Source organism: Vitis riparia, chromosome 8 (assembly GCF_004353265.1).
Source record: "Vitis riparia cultivar Riparia Gloire de Montpellier isolate 1030 chromosome 8, EGFV_Vit.rip_1.0, whole genome shotgun sequence".
Lineage (NCBI taxonomy): Eukaryota > Viridiplantae > Streptophyta > Magnoliopsida > Vitales > Vitaceae > Vitis > Vitis riparia.
The window spans coordinates 18,457,586-18,474,827 of NC_048438.1; the positions used below are offsets into that span (position 1 = coordinate 18,457,586).

General features: G+C 32.9%; 2 protein-coding genes across 2 annotated transcripts; both read left to right on the forward strand.

The window, feature by feature from the left end:
- Positions 1 to 11,067: 11,067 nt before the first annotated feature.
- On the forward strand, positions 11,068 to 12,750 carry LOC117920940 (protein CHUP1, chloroplastic). The gene is made up of 2 exons (XM_034838650.1): positions 11,068 to 11,973; positions 12,163 to 12,750. The coding sequence occupies exons 1-2, from the start codon at positions 11,173 to 11,175 to the stop codon at positions 12,655 to 12,657; spliced, it is 1,296 nt and encodes a 431-aa protein (XP_034694541.1). The 5' UTR covers positions 11,068 to 11,172; the 3' UTR covers positions 12,658 to 12,750.
- Positions 12,751 to 13,072: 322 nt separating this feature from the next.
- On the forward strand, positions 13,073 to 17,214 carry LOC117920941 (peptidyl-prolyl cis-trans isomerase FKBP16-4, chloroplastic). The gene is made up of 10 exons (XM_034838651.1): positions 13,073 to 13,213; positions 13,305 to 13,445; positions 13,918 to 13,973; positions 14,069 to 14,124; positions 14,421 to 14,478; positions 15,089 to 15,163; positions 15,622 to 15,711; positions 16,113 to 16,190; positions 16,812 to 16,852; positions 16,940 to 17,214. The coding sequence occupies exons 1-10, from the start codon at positions 13,135 to 13,137 to the stop codon at positions 16,965 to 16,967; spliced, it is 702 nt and encodes a 233-aa protein (XP_034694542.1). The 5' UTR covers positions 13,073 to 13,134; the 3' UTR covers positions 16,968 to 17,214.
- Positions 17,215 to 17,242: the final 28 nt, after the last annotated feature.

Below are 17,242 nucleotides of genomic sequence, written 5' to 3' on the forward strand. Positions count from 1 at the left end.
ATAAAATCCCAAATAAAAAAAATTAATATTACAAAAAATTGGAAATCCAAACTAATTTAAAAAAAATAAATCAAAAGGAACCCATTAAAAAAAATTAATATTACAAAAAATAAATTTTTTTAAAAAAATCTCAAATTAAAAGAAAAAATTAATATTACAAAAAATTGGAAATCCAAACTAAATTTTTTAAAAAAATATTCATAGGTAAATTTCCCATAAAAAAAAAAATCCCAAAGGGAAATAGTCTCTTTCCCATTAAAAAAAAAAATTAATATTTCAAAAAATAATTTTTTTAAAAAAATCCCAAAGGAAATCATCTATTGGAGTTGAAGATACGATTTCTCTTTAATATTACAAAAAATAAATTTTAAAAAAAGAAAAAAAAAATCCCCAAAAAAAAAAAAATAATATTACACAAAATTGGAAATCCAAACTAAATTAAAAAAAAAAATCAAAGGGAAACCGTCTCTTGAAGAGACGATTTCCCATTTTAAAAAAAAATTAATATTACAAAAAATTGGAAATGATTTTCGAAACTAAATTAAAAAAAAAAATCAAAGACGGTTTCCCATTAAAATAATATTATAAAAAATTGGAAATCCAAACTAAATTTTGTAATATTAATTTTTTTTTAATTTGGGATTTAAAAAAAAATTATTTATTGTAATATTAATTTTTTTTAATGGGAACAATTTTTTTTTAAATAAGAAAATCGTTTCTTAAAGAGATGATTTCCCTTTGATTTTTTTTTTTTTTAAATTAGTTTGGATTTCCAATTTTTTGTAATATTAACTTTTTTTTTAAGAGACGATTTCCCTTTTGATTTTTTTTTTTTTGGATTTCATCCGCGGACCCTCTCTCCTACCCGGCAAAAACTACCATATATTTGGAATTACTTTTTCTCCTACGATAATTTAAGAATAATTTTTTTAAATTAACGTCCTCATGTAAAAAGTCCCCCAAAAATTAGCAAAGGAGTTTGATAACATGTTTGTAGCATGTAGATTAAGCACTCAAGGATTCTAAAAAATTATAGGCCAGGAAAAAGAAAAATTAATATATTGATATAAAAAGAAAAAGAGGGGAAAAATGAATAAATTTAAATAAATTACAAGTGATAAAATTCATCAAATTTAGAACTCCTTTGGAGCCATTATTGGACCATAATAGTTCTTGAATTCTGACACCATTGAGGAGGAGCTACGTCCACTCCCAATTTCCGACCATCCACGTACCATTCACCAGAAACCTGTCACACGACTATCTAATTACTATAAAATAAAAAGATAACATGTAAATTTTCCAAAAAGTTCCAGAAATTTATTTTTAATAAATCAAGAAAAGTTTCAAAATTTTATTTTTCATAAAAATAATTAATTAAAAAATTCCAAAGATTTGTTTTTAATAAACCCGGGAAATTGTATTTGTTTTTTAACATATTTATTATCACCGGATTGATGTCATTCATAAACCATACATGACAATAATGTAAAAATTCGAAAATACATTAATAAGAATTATATTAAATAAATTTAAAATAGCATATAAAATAATTCATTGATTTTAAATCTAATTTTTTATTTTCTTCAACTTTTCTTCTCTATTTTTTTTTTCATTTTCCTTCATATTTTCCAAAAACCGAACATAACCTATTGGATCTATCATTTTCTCTCCACAATTTTTTTTTTTTTTTTTCTCGTCGGAGAGGATAATTCTAGCCCGGATTCTCCTTCCCTTATAGGTGGAGGAAATCGAATTGGAGCACGTGAAGGATTTGGGACGGGTTCTCCTTCCCTTACAAGTGGAGGCCGAATTAAGTGACTCTAACTTCCCTCAAAAGGTGAAGAGTTAAAAGGTTATTTTTTTTAGGCCTTCAAAAGGTGAAGAGTTAAATTTCCAAATTAGTGATTATTTTACCCCTTTTAATCAAATAATAAAATAATCAAAGCTCATACAACCATGTGTGGACCCCGCATTTCGGCTCATGCGTTCCCACTCGATGGCGAGCTCGATTTTTTTTTTATTTTGAAACATTGATCTTTAGTTCATTAAGAAAATGACTTGGAGTCGCCACTTATTTTTATTTTGTTTTTAAAGGGTAAATAAAATAAAAAAGAAAACCCTAAGCGTGACTCCTTACTTTGGAAAAGGTGGTCTGTGAAAAATCGGATCAGGTTCGGGGGTCAGGTTACTTATCGGGAAGGTACGGTAAAGACCATAACACCCCTCTAAGCCCCTAAAATCGGGTCTCTACTAATACAATGAAATTGACGTGGCAATCAACGAGAAAATCAATGGATATTCATCTAAATCATGCACAATATGAGAATCAAAACACGTAATAGAGATTGACTAGAATGGGAGTGGATGCGTACCTCGGCCACAAGCCACAATGCGCTATCAAGAAATGAGATTAGTACACAATATAGAGCACAAAACATATCACATGCATCACTAAACAGGGATTAAAATTGTTCGAAAGAAAACTAGATTTTTGAAATTTATTTGAGAATCAGAATCTTAGAATTTATTTGAAAATTGAATTCTTATGAATTAAATGTAAGAATGAGAACTTTTAGAAATTAAATTTTAAAGAAAATTGGGATTTTGAAGAATTATTTAAAAGTTCGGGATTTTTAAGAAAAATTAAGTTACAAAAATCGAGAATATGGGAGTTTAGTTTTGAAAGGGATCAGAATCGTAAGCTATTTGAGACGTAGAAATTATGAAAGTTGATGTGTAAAAATTGGAGATCTTAGAAATCATTCGAAGGCAGACCTTATAGAAATAATGAATAAGATGATAATGATCATGATAATAATAAGTAGCGGGATAAATACAGGAATTGGAGTATGGGAAACTAAAAATTAAGTTCGGAGATAGGACAATTGGAATTTCAAATAGCTAAATTTAGAAATCGAAACTTTGAAGAATTAGACTTTAATGATTGAAATTTTTAAGAGAAATAAATGGGTAAGTAGGGAATAATGTTACTAATTAATCAAAACGATATTTAGACGGATGAATTAGTGAATAGTGAGATTTGTGAGATTGAAGATTAAATTGGAAAATCGGATTTTGACGCAAGTGATATTTGAACGGATGAAAGTGAATAGTAGGATTTTGAAAATTAAGTTTGAAAGTCGGATCTTTGAATAATTGAACTCTAATTATTGGAATTTTTAGAAGAAAGAAATGAGTAAACGTGGAATTTATAATAATGATAACAAATATGATATGTAAATGAATAGAAGTGAAATGTGGAAAATTTTCAATCTAAAGGTTAAATTTGGAAATCCAGTTTTGAAGAGTTGAATTTTAATGATTGAAATAAATAAATAAACAAATATGGAATAATGATACTTATTAACAAAAATAGTGTTTAAACGAATAAAATAAGTAAATAAAAAAAATAGTGGAATCTTTCTAATTGAAAATTTGAATTAGGGCGTTGGATTTTTAAAGGATTAGGCTTTGAATAAATAGGTAGGTATGAGATTATAATACTAATTAATAAGAATAATATTTAGGCGAATAAAGAATGGGTAGTAGAATTTTTGGGATTGAAGTTTTAATTCAGAATTTGGATCTTTGAAGAATTGGATCTTATATAAAATATAATAGATGTGGAACAAGAATCCTAATTAACAAAAATAAAATTTAGACGAATAATGGAATTTCTGGGATCGAAAGTTGAATTAAGACAGGGGGTTTTCGAAAGATTGGACTTTGAATAGATATGGAATAATGATTCTAATGGGTGAGGATAAAATTTAGACGAATTGTAGAATTTTTAGGATTGAAAAATTAAATTAAGACGTGAGATTTTTGAAGAACTAGGTTTTAAATAAATGGATGAATATGTGATAATAATCCTGATCGATGAAAATAAGATTTAAACGAACATTTGAAAAATTAAATTTAAGCATGGGATTTTAGAAGGATTATACTTTAAATAGATAGGTAAATAGGGGAGGATAATTCTAATGAAAATAAGATTTGAGCGAATTGCGGAATTTTTAGAATTGAAAAATTGAGTTAGGAAGTTAGATTTTCGAGGGATTAGACTTTAAATAAGTAAATGAATATAAGGTACTAATTCAAATTAAAGAAAATAACATTTAGCCAAATAGTAGAGTTTTAGGATTGAAAATTAAATTATGACATTGGATCATTTTAAAGGATTGGATTTTGAATAAATAAACTAATATAGGATGATAATACTAATTAACGAAGATAATCATTTAGAACGGAATAAAAAGAATAGTGGAATTTTTAGGGGGGTTTAAAAATTAAATTGGGACATCGGATTTCTAAAGGATTGGATTGTAAATTAGTAAACTCGTACAGGATGATAATACTAATTAACAAAAATAACATTTAAACGGAATAAAAAAAATGGTGGAATTTTCAGGGTTGGAAATTAAATTAGGATATGGGATTTTTGAAGGAATTGGACTTTAATGAGTACGAATCTTAGAAGAAGGTGAATGAATATATATGGAATAATAATAATAATTAACAAACGTAGTATTTAAGTGAGTGAAATTGAATAGTGGAAATTTCGGAATTGAAAATTAATTTAAGAAGTCAAGTTTTTGAAGAATTGGATTTTGAATAAATAAATAAATATAGGATGACAATTCTATTTAAGGAAAGTAACATTTAAATGAATAAAGAAGAATAGTGGAATTTTTAAGGGTTTGAAAATTAGATTTGGAATTCAGATTTTTGAAGGGTGGAAACTTTAATGATTGGAGTCTTTTTTTTTTAATGAGATGAATAAATATACATGGGATAAAAATAGTTATTGACAAACATAATATCTAAACGTATAAAATTGAATAGTTGAATATTTAAAATTGAAAATTAATTTAGGAAGATATTGGAGTTTCGGAAATTAGATTAAAATCTTGAATCTTGAAAATTGACTTTGGAATTGGGGAGCTAAAAAAAAGGAACATTATGAAATAGAAACTCTTAAAAATTAGAAAGGATTTTGGGAAACTATACTTTGAAAATGAAGATTTTGACAATTAGATTTAAAAGTTAAAAAGGGTGAGGATTGAATCTTGATATTGAGAATGGAGAGGTTGCACAAATAAGCAAATATATATGCATGAGTGACACTCTCCACCGACTACATGCATGAAAGTAAGTGGGGCAAGTGGGCTTTGGAAATGGGCTTGAGGGGGGGTCCATGCAAAACAGTCTCCATAAACGAATCTGCCTTCCTCGCAGCTTAGCTACTACGTGTTGCATATAGAAGATGACGCCGGACCACCGCCGCTGTAACGACCCGCACTCAACCATGTAGATATTGTCCGCTTTGGGCCCAAAAGGACCCTCACGGCTTTAAAACGCGTCTACTTGGTTAAGAGGAGCCTCTACATATATAGCGCCATGAACATTCTCCCCTATCCGATGTGGGACATCACAAACACCCCACCCCCCCCCATGCAGACACAACGTCCTCATTGTATCCCAAGGGATTGCGGGGCCAAACAAACTAAAACCCTTTACGAAGCCAAACAAACCCCCACACCGGGGTCGGGGATCGGCTTTGATACCATTTGTAACGACCCGCACCTAACCATGTAGATATTGTCCGCTTTGGGCCCAAAGGGACCCTCACAGCTTTAAAACGCGTCTACTTGGTTAAGAGAAGCCTCTACATATAAATTTGTGATATCCCACATTGGATATAGGAGAATGTTTCTGACGCTATATATGTAGAGGCTCCTCTTAACCAAGTAGACGCGTTTTAAAGCCGTGAAGACCCCTTTGGGCCCAAAGCGGACAATATCTACATGGTTGGGTGCGGGTCGTTACAGCCGCTACCAGTGCCGTCGCCACCAAGAGCAACGTCGCCGACATCTAGATAAAACCCAACCCCTTTCGCAACTCCGAACCCCGTTTTATCGAACCTTGGACCAAGCTTCAGGTTGATATCATTCAGCCCAAATAACCCATTCCAGCTGCGTTACAGCCACATCCATCTCTAAATCGGGAGCCCTATCAGCATGAACCCTCCTACGTTAATCATAAAATCCATTGCCAACTTTGATACCACATGTCTAACATTGTTTCCATTAGTTCTGAAAGTAGTCTAGCTGTGGTCTAAGCTTCATAAACTTCATCTTGGCAAGCAGCGACTCCACTTATGATTCCTCCAATACTTCAAACCAAATGTCCCCAAAACTCAAATAATCACTGCAAAATCAGGTATCTCATGGTCGCTATGGTGCATTCCTGATGATCCAAATTCGTCCGAAAAGAGAAATGATCTCAGAGGGAAGGAATTGGGTGTCTTGGGTGCAAGGACCAGATTTCCGGAGCATGCACGTGGACGGGTAAAATGACAAGGAAATAGCTAAGACATGGATAACAGGGTGGTGAGAGAAGTGGGTTTATGGATACGGGAAGGTTTAGAGAGAGGAGTTCCTTGCTGATGTACTACTCATAGAAATCAGTGGATAAAACGGTCCCCAAATATTAAGACTCCAATGCAGCCCCGTACCCAAGAATGCCCAAAATAACCACAAGAAACACACATGTTGCACTAGTTATGGTCTGTTTGCCACCCTGCTTACCAATCATACTCTTGGCTTGTGTCGGAGACCCTTGCATATGCTCTAAAGAGGTGTGCTAGAGAGCCCTGTGAACTCATCTCGTCTGGAACTTCATACGCATAAGCACTCAAAAACTCTTTACGCCTTATATTCATATGCCCAGCTCTCCCCAAGTAGACATCAAAACAGGGGGGAAGAAGAAGAACACAAAAGAGAAAACAAAACATAAACCAATGAAACAAACAAAACAACCAAAGCCATATTTCCTATTTAGATCCACAAGCTTGGTTGTAGGCGGGTGAACTAGAATATGTCCCAAGAAGATAAGAACTAAACAAAACAACTATTGATGCATAGCACTGACTAAAACAGAGCCGTGCTATTCTCAAATCATCACAAGGAAAATATGCAAGATAGCCGCCAAGAAATCCGAGAACCGAAGAGGAATCATAAGGCAGAACATATAGTCAAACAAGTCATAGAAAATATAAAGAAAAAGGAATGAAGTCGTATACTAATAAAGAAAATGAAAAATCCATGGCAATCATACCTCGCTTGTTTTCTCCCTCAATCTCGAAGAATCTTCTCTCCTTTCCCTCTAGCTATGACTCGTCCCTGAAGCTCCCCGCACTCCTCCAGATCTCTACCTCTACCAAAACCTCCATCTTTTCCCACCTTTTCACCAGCAAACTCCTCTCAAGATATTTTTTCTTTCTCCGCCTTTTCTCCACATCCCTCACCTACTCTCTGCCTTCTGTCCCATCTGGCCGCCATCACCAGCTAGCCCGATCACATCCCATGGCCGCCCAAGGCAGCCTGTTTCCCGGGTGGTCAACAAATAGTAATAATAGAAAAAAAAAAAAAAAAAAACCAGCTATCCGTCCCTAGGGGGGTCTACACCATGCCAAATTAATTGTATTTGATATTTGATGAACTTATCAATTTGAAGTATGTTATTACACAATAAATAAATAATTACAAATATTGGGATCTTTCCTACTAATATAAATAATAAAAGATCAAGATAAAAAAAAAGAATTAATGCTCTACAAGATCATGCTTTGCATTAAAAACCAAATTCATTAACCTCATTAAATATATATAAAAGTGTTTATATTTGTACAAGGTAAAGATTTTGAAATGCTTCTTTCTTTTATGTCAAAAATAGAAAGATGTCTGTCTTCAAATATAAAAAAATAGATGGAGTTTATTTTGACTCTCGGTTCCACGACATCATAATATATGCCACTTCGCTGATTAAGAAAAATGAATTTTTCTCTTATATTTTGTGTCTTTGTCCAATCTAAAAACTTTAAAATCCATAACCTCATTGTAAGATAAAAATGAGTTTGAAGATTTTATCAAATAAGATGAACAACTTATTGTTCATGATGGATCAGGTCATGGTAGTGTTTTTTTTTTTTTTTTGTCAATTTCCTAAATAAAATTGTAGAATCTTCTAAATCAACATCTACCGATTCAAAGTCATTTAGTAATATGACGTACATTTCGTTTTCAAAGTCATTTAATTTGTTTAATATCAAATTCTTCATTCCCATTGTCCACTTTCATATAATTTTCTTTATCCTCAAATTGGAATTCTTCATCATCATCAAATTGTATTTGTTTCTTAAAATATTAATTATCACCGGATTGACATGACATCAAGAAATTATCATTTATAAACCATGTACGACAATTAAAATCACTTGGACTCCGCCATAAAATGCAATTTAAATAATCAAAATCCACGGAAGGAAGTTGAATAGTCTCCATTGAAATAAGGTTTAAAAGAAAATAATCACAGGAGTACCTATCTTCCATCACCAAGCACCCATCAGAAGAACAATGTATATATTTATTGCACATAGCTTCTAATATAAATCCCTTCCATGACAAAATAATGTGATTGATGGATAGGAGGTGGAAGTTTATATTTTTTGTTTCAATTCCCTTCAATGACCATATTTTTTTAAATTTGAATCCTACAAATAATACTATAATTAATATTAATTATATCATAAATGAAATATAGCATCGTGGACAAAGATGTAAAAGACCAAAATACATTATTAAGAATTATATTCCAACCTATAAAAGAATTACCAATCTAATACAATAAGCTTTTCATCTACCTATCCTCCAAAAAAAATTGAAAATCACAAAATTTTAAAAAAGAAAAAAATTATAAATATGGAAACCCAAACAAACGACCGGATCACAAGCAAAATGTACCTAAAAATACCAAATATTCTTGTATATGAGCAAACCCAGACCAAAACTCAATATACCTCTAATAAAATTAATATTAAATTAACTTATCTATATCATTTTTTTTTCAAATTGTTAAATATATAAATATATATATATATATATATATATATATATATATATATATATAAATATCGGAATATTTATATTCCCTGAAAAGGGCAACGAAATCATACAGCTCTTGTCTATGGTACTTATGAAAAAAAATCCGTTATTGGGTATGTTATTTAAATAATCTTATTCTTAAAATTAGTATTTTATACAATATTTATAAAAATACAATACTTCTAAAATTAATCATTTTAACAATTAGTGGTCAATCTAATACAATTTCTTATTCATTTATATTAATTTATGGAGAAAAATCATATAAAAATATAAATAAAATCAATTGCATGAATGAACATAGGATATAACGTGGAAAAATTACCTAGCAATCTATTAGACGTAAAAAAAAAGAAAAAAAAAAGAAGGCAAAATAATCTACCAAATATGAGAAAAATATGCATAGTTTTACCTGATTGGATGACCCTACTCCTTAAAATCTTATACTATTAACTATTAAGATCTATAATTTTTTTCCAATGTTTCAAAGGTGTTGTAAAGAAAGATCTTGAAAGTTTGAATAATAGGAGGATGTTCTATTGTGCATATAATCCACAACATAGAATATCTTTATATATATTTATAAAACTCCTTTTAGAATTATGAAGACTTTTCTAATTCTAAAATATTTTTAAAATCCTTTTTAAAATCAACAGATAATCATAATTTTAAAGCTTACTAAAAAATATTTTAAAATTTTTTTAGAATCAAATATCAATTTAGAGATAATCACATTTTTAATCGTAATTGTAAAACTTAAAAAAAATAAAATATTCCAAAGACTTGAGAAAGTAAGTTACATTGAATAAGTAATAAAGAAATAAAATTATCAACTAAATGAATATACTACCAGACATAATATGAATATCACCACTTTTTTTTCCTTTTTTTAAAGGAATATTACTAATTTCCCCATGACTCTGTGATATGATGGACTCAGCCTTCTCAGCTAATGGGCTTTCTGGGCTATGAGGCCCATGCATTTATGAAAACATTTTGAGTCACAAAATGAAAAAGAAAAGAGAGAAAAAATAGAAAAAAATAAAAAATGAGGAAAAATAAATAAAAAAAAATAATTCTGAACACAAAAATTTGCGGTAATGCTGAAGAATAGTGATTCCATTGATGAGGGAAGTAAATCAAATGTGAAAAGAAAGAAACGTTGGGCCTTGGGTTGAATGAAAGAACACCCAAGTTTGGGATTACACTTGTCCGTCTAAGGTTTATGAGCTCAGTCTTTTTAATACCAAAAGATATATTAATGAAATAATTATTGGTGGATATTTCTTTTTCTAATAATTGAGGGTATTTATCTTTCAAATAATTGCATACACAAATTGTATTAGCAATTATTAATTTTAAATTATTGTTATTTATTTTTAATAAAATAAAATCAATTAAGAAAGATGTTAATATCCATATTTTTATAATATTTATAAAATATATAATTTATGACTTTATTATAATATTACTACTTATATTTTATTAAAAAATATTACAAATAATTTTTATTTTTAATAAGAGTTGAAATAAAATTTTGTTTATAAAATCAAAATATAAAAAGGTTTTTAGTATTTAAATTTTTTAAAGTGCTTTTTAAAATAATTTGCATGGAATCAAAATATCTTCTACTAGGGCGATCTAATTTACTGTTTGGGCGTTTGACTCCTTAAATTCATGGACTCCTCGATCCACGCTTCACAATGCGCAAATGGGCTGACAGTTTGGGCTTCTATCCCCCATCCGATGGGCCTTTTGGGCATTCTGCCCATACAGCAGACTGAAATGCTTCACCATAACATGTACGATCTGATTTTCAACTCAATCGAATTTATTGATAAGATTTTTAAGATGGTTTGAACTTTTGGTTAATCTGGACGGTCGATTTAAAACATCAATCACATATATTCCGTTACCGCATCAAGCGAAGAAGAACCAGATTCCGAACAGCACGACGATAGTGAAACGAAGGTGGCTAACAGGAAGCTATTGAGTATGGAGTGGTCAAAAAGCAACACGCCACAATGCCTCTAAACAGAGGAAAGTTGGGGAAGATAGGAGAGCAAAGAATCTCAATGCTAATATATAATCAAAACAACATAATCTGATCACAATAGGAAACCATCCAAACAATCTGGACTTTCAATTTTCACCAAAATCAATTCAAATTATCAAATCTTTGTTTTATTTTGGTTCGCATAGCACAAGAACTCAGGCAGAGGGGATGAAACCAAAGATCCTCAAAGCTGGTCTTCCTCTAGCTCTATCTGTGGCTGCTTTCATCATTGCTAAGATCATGGAGAGAAGAAGTTTAGTTCCTAAAGCTTCATCATTTGAAAACCAAGTGGATTCACCCCCAGCTAATTCAATGGTGGAGAGTGTTGATGGCCTCAACTCAGCGTGCGTGCTTTTGGAGGAAGGTGAAGGACAGATAATCACAAACAGGTCTTTGGTAGAAAGTTCGGAAATTCAGGATCCGCCTGATCATGAAGAAGAGATTTTAGCCCTAAGACGCCAAATTGAACATCTTCAAGAGAGAGAATGGGAGCTCGCCATGCGGTTTCTCTGCTATTGTGAGATTAAAGAGCAAGAGTCTCGGCTTTTGGAGCTAAGGAGCCGGTTGCTGTTAGAGATAGCGCGTGTTGAGTTCTTGAATTGGGAGGTTTCGTTAATGGAGGCTGAGAACAAGAGGCACGAGGATTTGGTAGTGGAATATCTCAGAGTTGTAGAGCAGCTTGAGTTTTGGAAATTAGAAAATAGGTTGCTTCATAGGGAGGTAAAGAAGCTTGCCAAGAAAACCAGGCAGCAGTCTCGTGTTATAAGAGACTGCAATTTGAAGATAGAAGGTATAGAGAAGGAGATTTCAAGAAATCAGGAGGAGCTGGAGAGGAGGACCACTGCTATCAGTAAATTGGATAATGAAGTTAGGGAGCTGCAGGCTACTTTGAACCAATTACAGGAGGAGAAGCATCAACTTTCAGACAAGCTCAAACTGGCAGAAAAATCAGCTCCATCCACATCTAAGGTTCAACTCTTTTATTCTTTAAGCATACAAGGATATATATATATATATGTATGCAATGATTGTGCACTGGGTTTTAAAAAAGAAAGAATACAAAATATTGTATTTCAATTGATACCCTTCACTTGTGAATGTCCTGCTTTAAATTGATTAATTATGGCATGTGATTGCTTTGAAATTCCCATTTTGTAGAGTGAAGCAGAGGGAATAGCAATGGAGGATTACAATCAACTTGTGAATGAGCTAGAACGGCTACACAAGGATCGAGCAGCCGAAGTTAAGGAATTGGTGTACTTAAGATGGAGTAACGCGTGCCTAAGGCATGAACTCATGAGGAATCAGAACCAACCGGAACAGAACCAGGAGAGCAGCCAATCGGAGTTAGATTTTGAACCAAAAGGAGAAACCGGGGAGCATGCCTCAGAGCATGAATTGGAGAGCACGGTTTTGGAGCCGCCCAGTGAACCTTGCCTAGGCGTGAGTAGTGGCAGTCATATTTCTTCAAAAAGGCCAAAAATACTTCAAAAGCTTCGAAGATGGGTGGATGGGAGTGAGAAAATAAAACCAACATCAGAGGAAGGAGAAGAGCACGAAATCAAGTGCTTTGGGAAGCATTGTGTTTTACACAAGGCAGAGGAGCACCATGTTCATAAAAATAATGCTCTGTCCGTTATCATGAATTCATAAATTCCTGACCATTCATACTCAATGTAAAAGTAAAACCCATTCCCACAACCACAGGGCATGTGTTAATAAAAGCACTGAAAGTGTTTTCACTAATAGATTGTGTTTCCTCTTGATTTTCTCTAATGCCATTTTATAACTTGCTAATTAATAAGTGAGGATGATGTGACAGCCAAGATCATCTATGATCTAACTGCATGTACAATCGATTATGGGAATGGATGAATGCTGTGAATGGGACAGTTTTTATGGGAACTCAGTTAACTTGATTTTTGAGAAAAAGACCCAATTAATTACCCATGTTGGATGGGTATGGGTCAAGTTGGGACCATCACAAATCATCAGGGTGTTTATGTGTCACCATGATTTATGATTTTGGAAACCTCAAAATGTGGATGACATTGAGGATGTTATCCTCTTTTTTTTTTCTCTCTCACAAACCAAACCAACAGCACAACAGACTCACTCCAGCTTCCCCAAATGGAACTCTCACTTCTCTCTGGTCACCAACTCAACCCCACTCTTCTCCACAAGAATTTCAGCCCCCTTCCCATTACAAGTTCTCTCTCTTTCTCTCCACATTTCTCTCTTATATACTGTGGCTTTTGGGTTTTACTCATTTAGATTAAGAAATTGTTCGAAATCCACAGGGAAGAGGTCCTTCAAGAGGAATTCATCTGTGTTGTTTTGTCAATGCTCGTTCTCGTCCTCAGATGATTCTGCAAAACCAGCAACCCTATCTTTACAGCGTGAGGGAAGGAGGGCATTGATGGGTTGTGTTCTTGTAGCAGGTTATTCATAACTTTAATTTGTTTTCTCTCTGTGTTTTTTCCTTTCCTGAATTTCAATTTAATATAAGTAACAGAAAATAACCTTAGCCTTGGATAGTGTAATTTGATCCATTGGTTCCTGCAAAACTATGCACTCCATTAGTTTGTTATTTGGTTGCTGAGAAACCTGAGGAAAACAAAAGAAATTAACTTTTGATGTGTGGAATTTTTAATTTCTGTTTAGCTCGTCTCTGGGAAGATTTTGTTCTCACTGGTGTCGGGTAATGGAAACTGGAAGATTCAAAATCATTTCCTTTTCCCGTGTTCTCTGGGAGTCTCATAGTGGGTCATTGTAAGATGAAACCATGACTCTGTATCTAATAGTGAAGGCAGTTACTTAGTTAATTGTGTGTTTCATATACGACACTTTTTCTTTTAATTTGATCTACATACTGTTTGGACTCATGGCTCATTAACTTTAATTATGATTCAGCTGCTGGAATTTATGTCTGTGATGTGGCTGGCGCTGTTAGCACGAGTAGAAGAGCTGTAGGTTTTTCTTGTTTCAAGGTCTTTAGTGCCACTGCTGGATTAAAAAGATGTTTCTTACGTTTGTGAAATTGTGTTTCTTTTGTTTGTTGCAGCTTAGAGGAGCAAAAATACCTGAGAGTGACTACACAACTCTTCCCAATGGTCTGAAGTCAGTAAATTACCACAACATATTATACTCTCTCATCCCTCATTTCTCTCTCTTCCTCACACATATACAGAAGCTTAATGGATCAGTTATCAGATGACACTAGAGAGTACTTTTGTTACGTGTTTGCCTAGTTGAAATTCTACGTGTGTCAATAGGCCATATGTGAAATTCTAAAGTCCATTAGCAAGTGTTGATATTCTCTAGAATAATTGTTTAATTTTTATGTGCATGCCTTTTCTCCTTTGTTCCTTTTAGTAACATTTTTTCACTCAGATTCTGATGGTAATGTGCTTTAGGTACTATGATTTGAAGGTTGGGGGTGGACTTAAGGCTGTGAAGGGATCTCGGGTTGCAGTACGGTTGTGACTCAGTTAAATTTCAATTTTTAACTATACGATGTGAACTACATTCAAGATGATATGAACACTTACATGTATCAGATATAAAAAAATATGTGTTAGTTGCAATGCATTTGGGCATGACACCCTTAAATGTTTGATATGATCTCATCCAAAATGCTTTGGGCTTACATCTTCCTGGTTAGAACATATGTTGTTCTACTTTTATACTTATAATAATTTGTAAATGTCTGTTTTGAAAATCACTAGCTTCTAATTTATTTCCTAAACTTTCTTTTGGGCTCTTATTTTAAATTTGAAATAGCTGATGACGCCTAACAAGAACCTCAAGAAAATCAGTTATTTTGATTCAACATGTCATTAGGAATGGTTAAGCATAGGCAGTTGCAGTTGTGTCTAGAAATCAATAAAAGTGTTCTTTTGCACTACACCAGTTTATATTTTATGCATTTGCTTTATGTTTCATAGAATTTCAGATTTTATTTGAAATTGTATTGATGCTTGGTTGTCTTAAAAAATTACAGAAATATTCTGCTCTTGTTGTCATCCATTACCAAGAAAAATCCATATATAATGGATTTAGTTGTGTTAAACTCATCTTGTAGGTCCACTATGTTGCTAAGTGGAAGGGTATCACCTTTATGACAAGTAGACAAGGACTTGGTGTTGGAGGTGGAACGGTAAGATTTGAGTTGCAAAATTTTTCACAATGCTCAGTGTACTTAATTGTAGTAAGAGGGTTAATTATCCTAATATATACAGAAGAAACAACTATAAATGGACATCTGTAGACATTGCAATAGAGTGAACCAACTAACTCCAAGATTCATTTAGAACAACTCATTGCTTAAAAAAAAAACTATCCTAGCAGCGCCTGAGACTGGTGAACAAAGCCCCAAAAATAGTTGTCATCCTCACAGTAGTTTCTTAGGTCCACTGGTTCTTCCTTTTAAAACCATAAGTTTTACTCCTGTACCAACAATAGGCTATAAGGAAGATAGTCCAATGTTCCTTACCATTTCCCATTAGGTTTGAGCATTGTGGTAGGCCAAGTCTGAACATCATCACACACCAAGATGTCCTTGCACCCCAGGCAATCTTTTGGCTCCTAACATGTTTATTCTTTTTATTGCTGCAGCCTTATGGATTTGATGTAGGTCAATCTGAGAGGGGATCCGTTCTCAAAGGATTAGACCTAGGTGTTGAAGGCATGAAAGTAGGAGGCCAGGTAATGAATCTCCCCAGTGGTATCTTGAAAATTATGATCTCTACCATGACTTATAGTTCACATTTTTCAGAAATGATCCACATTATTCCTTTTTTCTTCAGTATCAATGTATTACCACTCCAGAACAGATCAACAACAAAGAGAATTCTTATAGTTTCACAGATATAATTGTTCTTTTACCATATGTAATTGTGTAAATGAGATATGTATCTGATGCCTGCACTCTCCACAGAATGGTTTATTTATGTTGTCTTGAGATTTGTTATTATCTGTCTATATGGTGAATCTGGTGGAAGTTTATTGTCCTCTCCACAATATTGACTGTTCAATACTGCACTAGGTAGTAAGAATCCAAGTCAATAGTTCACCTGCTGCTTAATTGGATGTTTTTTTGGCTGCAGCGATTACTAATTGTTCCTCCTGAGCTAGCATATGGAAGTAAAGGAGTCCAGGAAATCCCTCCAAATGCAACAATTGAGGTGACTTGTTTCAGTTTCTTAAGTTTGCTTTCTGGATGTTAAGAGCATGTTGGATGATAGCTAGAAATTGAATGTTACCATTATGGAAAAACATTATGTTTTGCATATATTTTAAAAGTACATCCATAATGAAGAACATGGACATTTTAAAAAGGGGGTCCATTGTCATAAATCACAGTTTGGTATTGATCTCAATTATGAATTTATTCAAAAAGTTATATATGAAACATAGTTAAGCAATTCAATTTTATTGCACATCCAAATATGCCCTAAGGATTTTGGTTTTTTGGTTCATCCTCAACTGGTTTGATACCCACTTTTGTGGGTGGAGAGTTGGGTGACAGAAACTCAACCCAGTTTATCTTTGGACTTGAGGAACTTTATTTGCCTTGAAATTTTTCTCGCTTGGACATAAATTCCCTATTTGGAATCACCCATTACTAAAAGTAGTGCTCTCTATTTATCAGATAAGCATATGATTGTTGATTCTTTTACTTGTATGGAATTAAGCTCCATATTTTGTTCTCAAATTATGATTGCCTTTTTCTCTTTTCCCTTCTTTTATGGCCTTTTTCTTTTTCATTTTTTTTTTTAACTAGTATGACTTTTTTGGGTCTGCAGTTGGATGTTGAGCTTCTGGCCATCAAACAAAGCCCATTTGGGTATGTAATGGGTTCTGAGAAGCATATTGGAATGTTGATCTGCTTTCTATCTATTGTATTTCAATATTCTTTCGCTTTATTGTGCAGGACTGGTGTAAAAATTATTGAAGGATAATGTGATAATGTTCTGCTGCTTGTCATGTTGGTCCGTTACCCTGGATGAACTGAAGACTAGATGGCAGCAGCCCCTGGCAGAAGTGGTTGACACATTGTTTTACCCTTTACCACGGACCATGAACCTACAATTTATTTGTCCCTGACTAGGAAAAATGTGATTGTCTAAATCAACACGAATTTTATTTCAAATACTGGTCATGATTTTGCAGGTTTTAAGATGTTTTATGATGATGTTTATTCTGTTCGAAGTTCTCTCTCCTTCCCAAATTCTCT

Bases quoted from the DNA above. Each gene is read 5' to 3' on its own strand.
- LOC117920940 (XM_034838650.1), top strand. From the start codon at position 11,173: ATGAAACCAAAGATCCTCAAAGCTGGTCTTCCTCTAGCTCTATCTGTG. The intron at 11,974-12,162 runs GTTCAACTCTTT...CCCATTTTGTAG, and splicing joins CAGCTCCATCCACATCTAAG to AGTGAAGCAGAGGGAATAGC.
- LOC117920941 (XM_034838651.1), top strand. From the start codon at position 13,135: ATGGAACTCTCACTTCTCTCTGGTCACCAACTCAACCCCACTCTTCTC. The intron at 14,125-14,420 runs GTCAGTAAATTA...AATGTGCTTTAG, and splicing joins ACTCTTCCCAATGGTCTGAA to GTACTATGATTTGAAGGTTG. The intron at 15,164-15,621 runs GTAAGATTTGAG...TTATTGCTGCAG, and splicing joins TTGGTGTTGGAGGTGGAACG to CCTTATGGATTTGATGTAGG.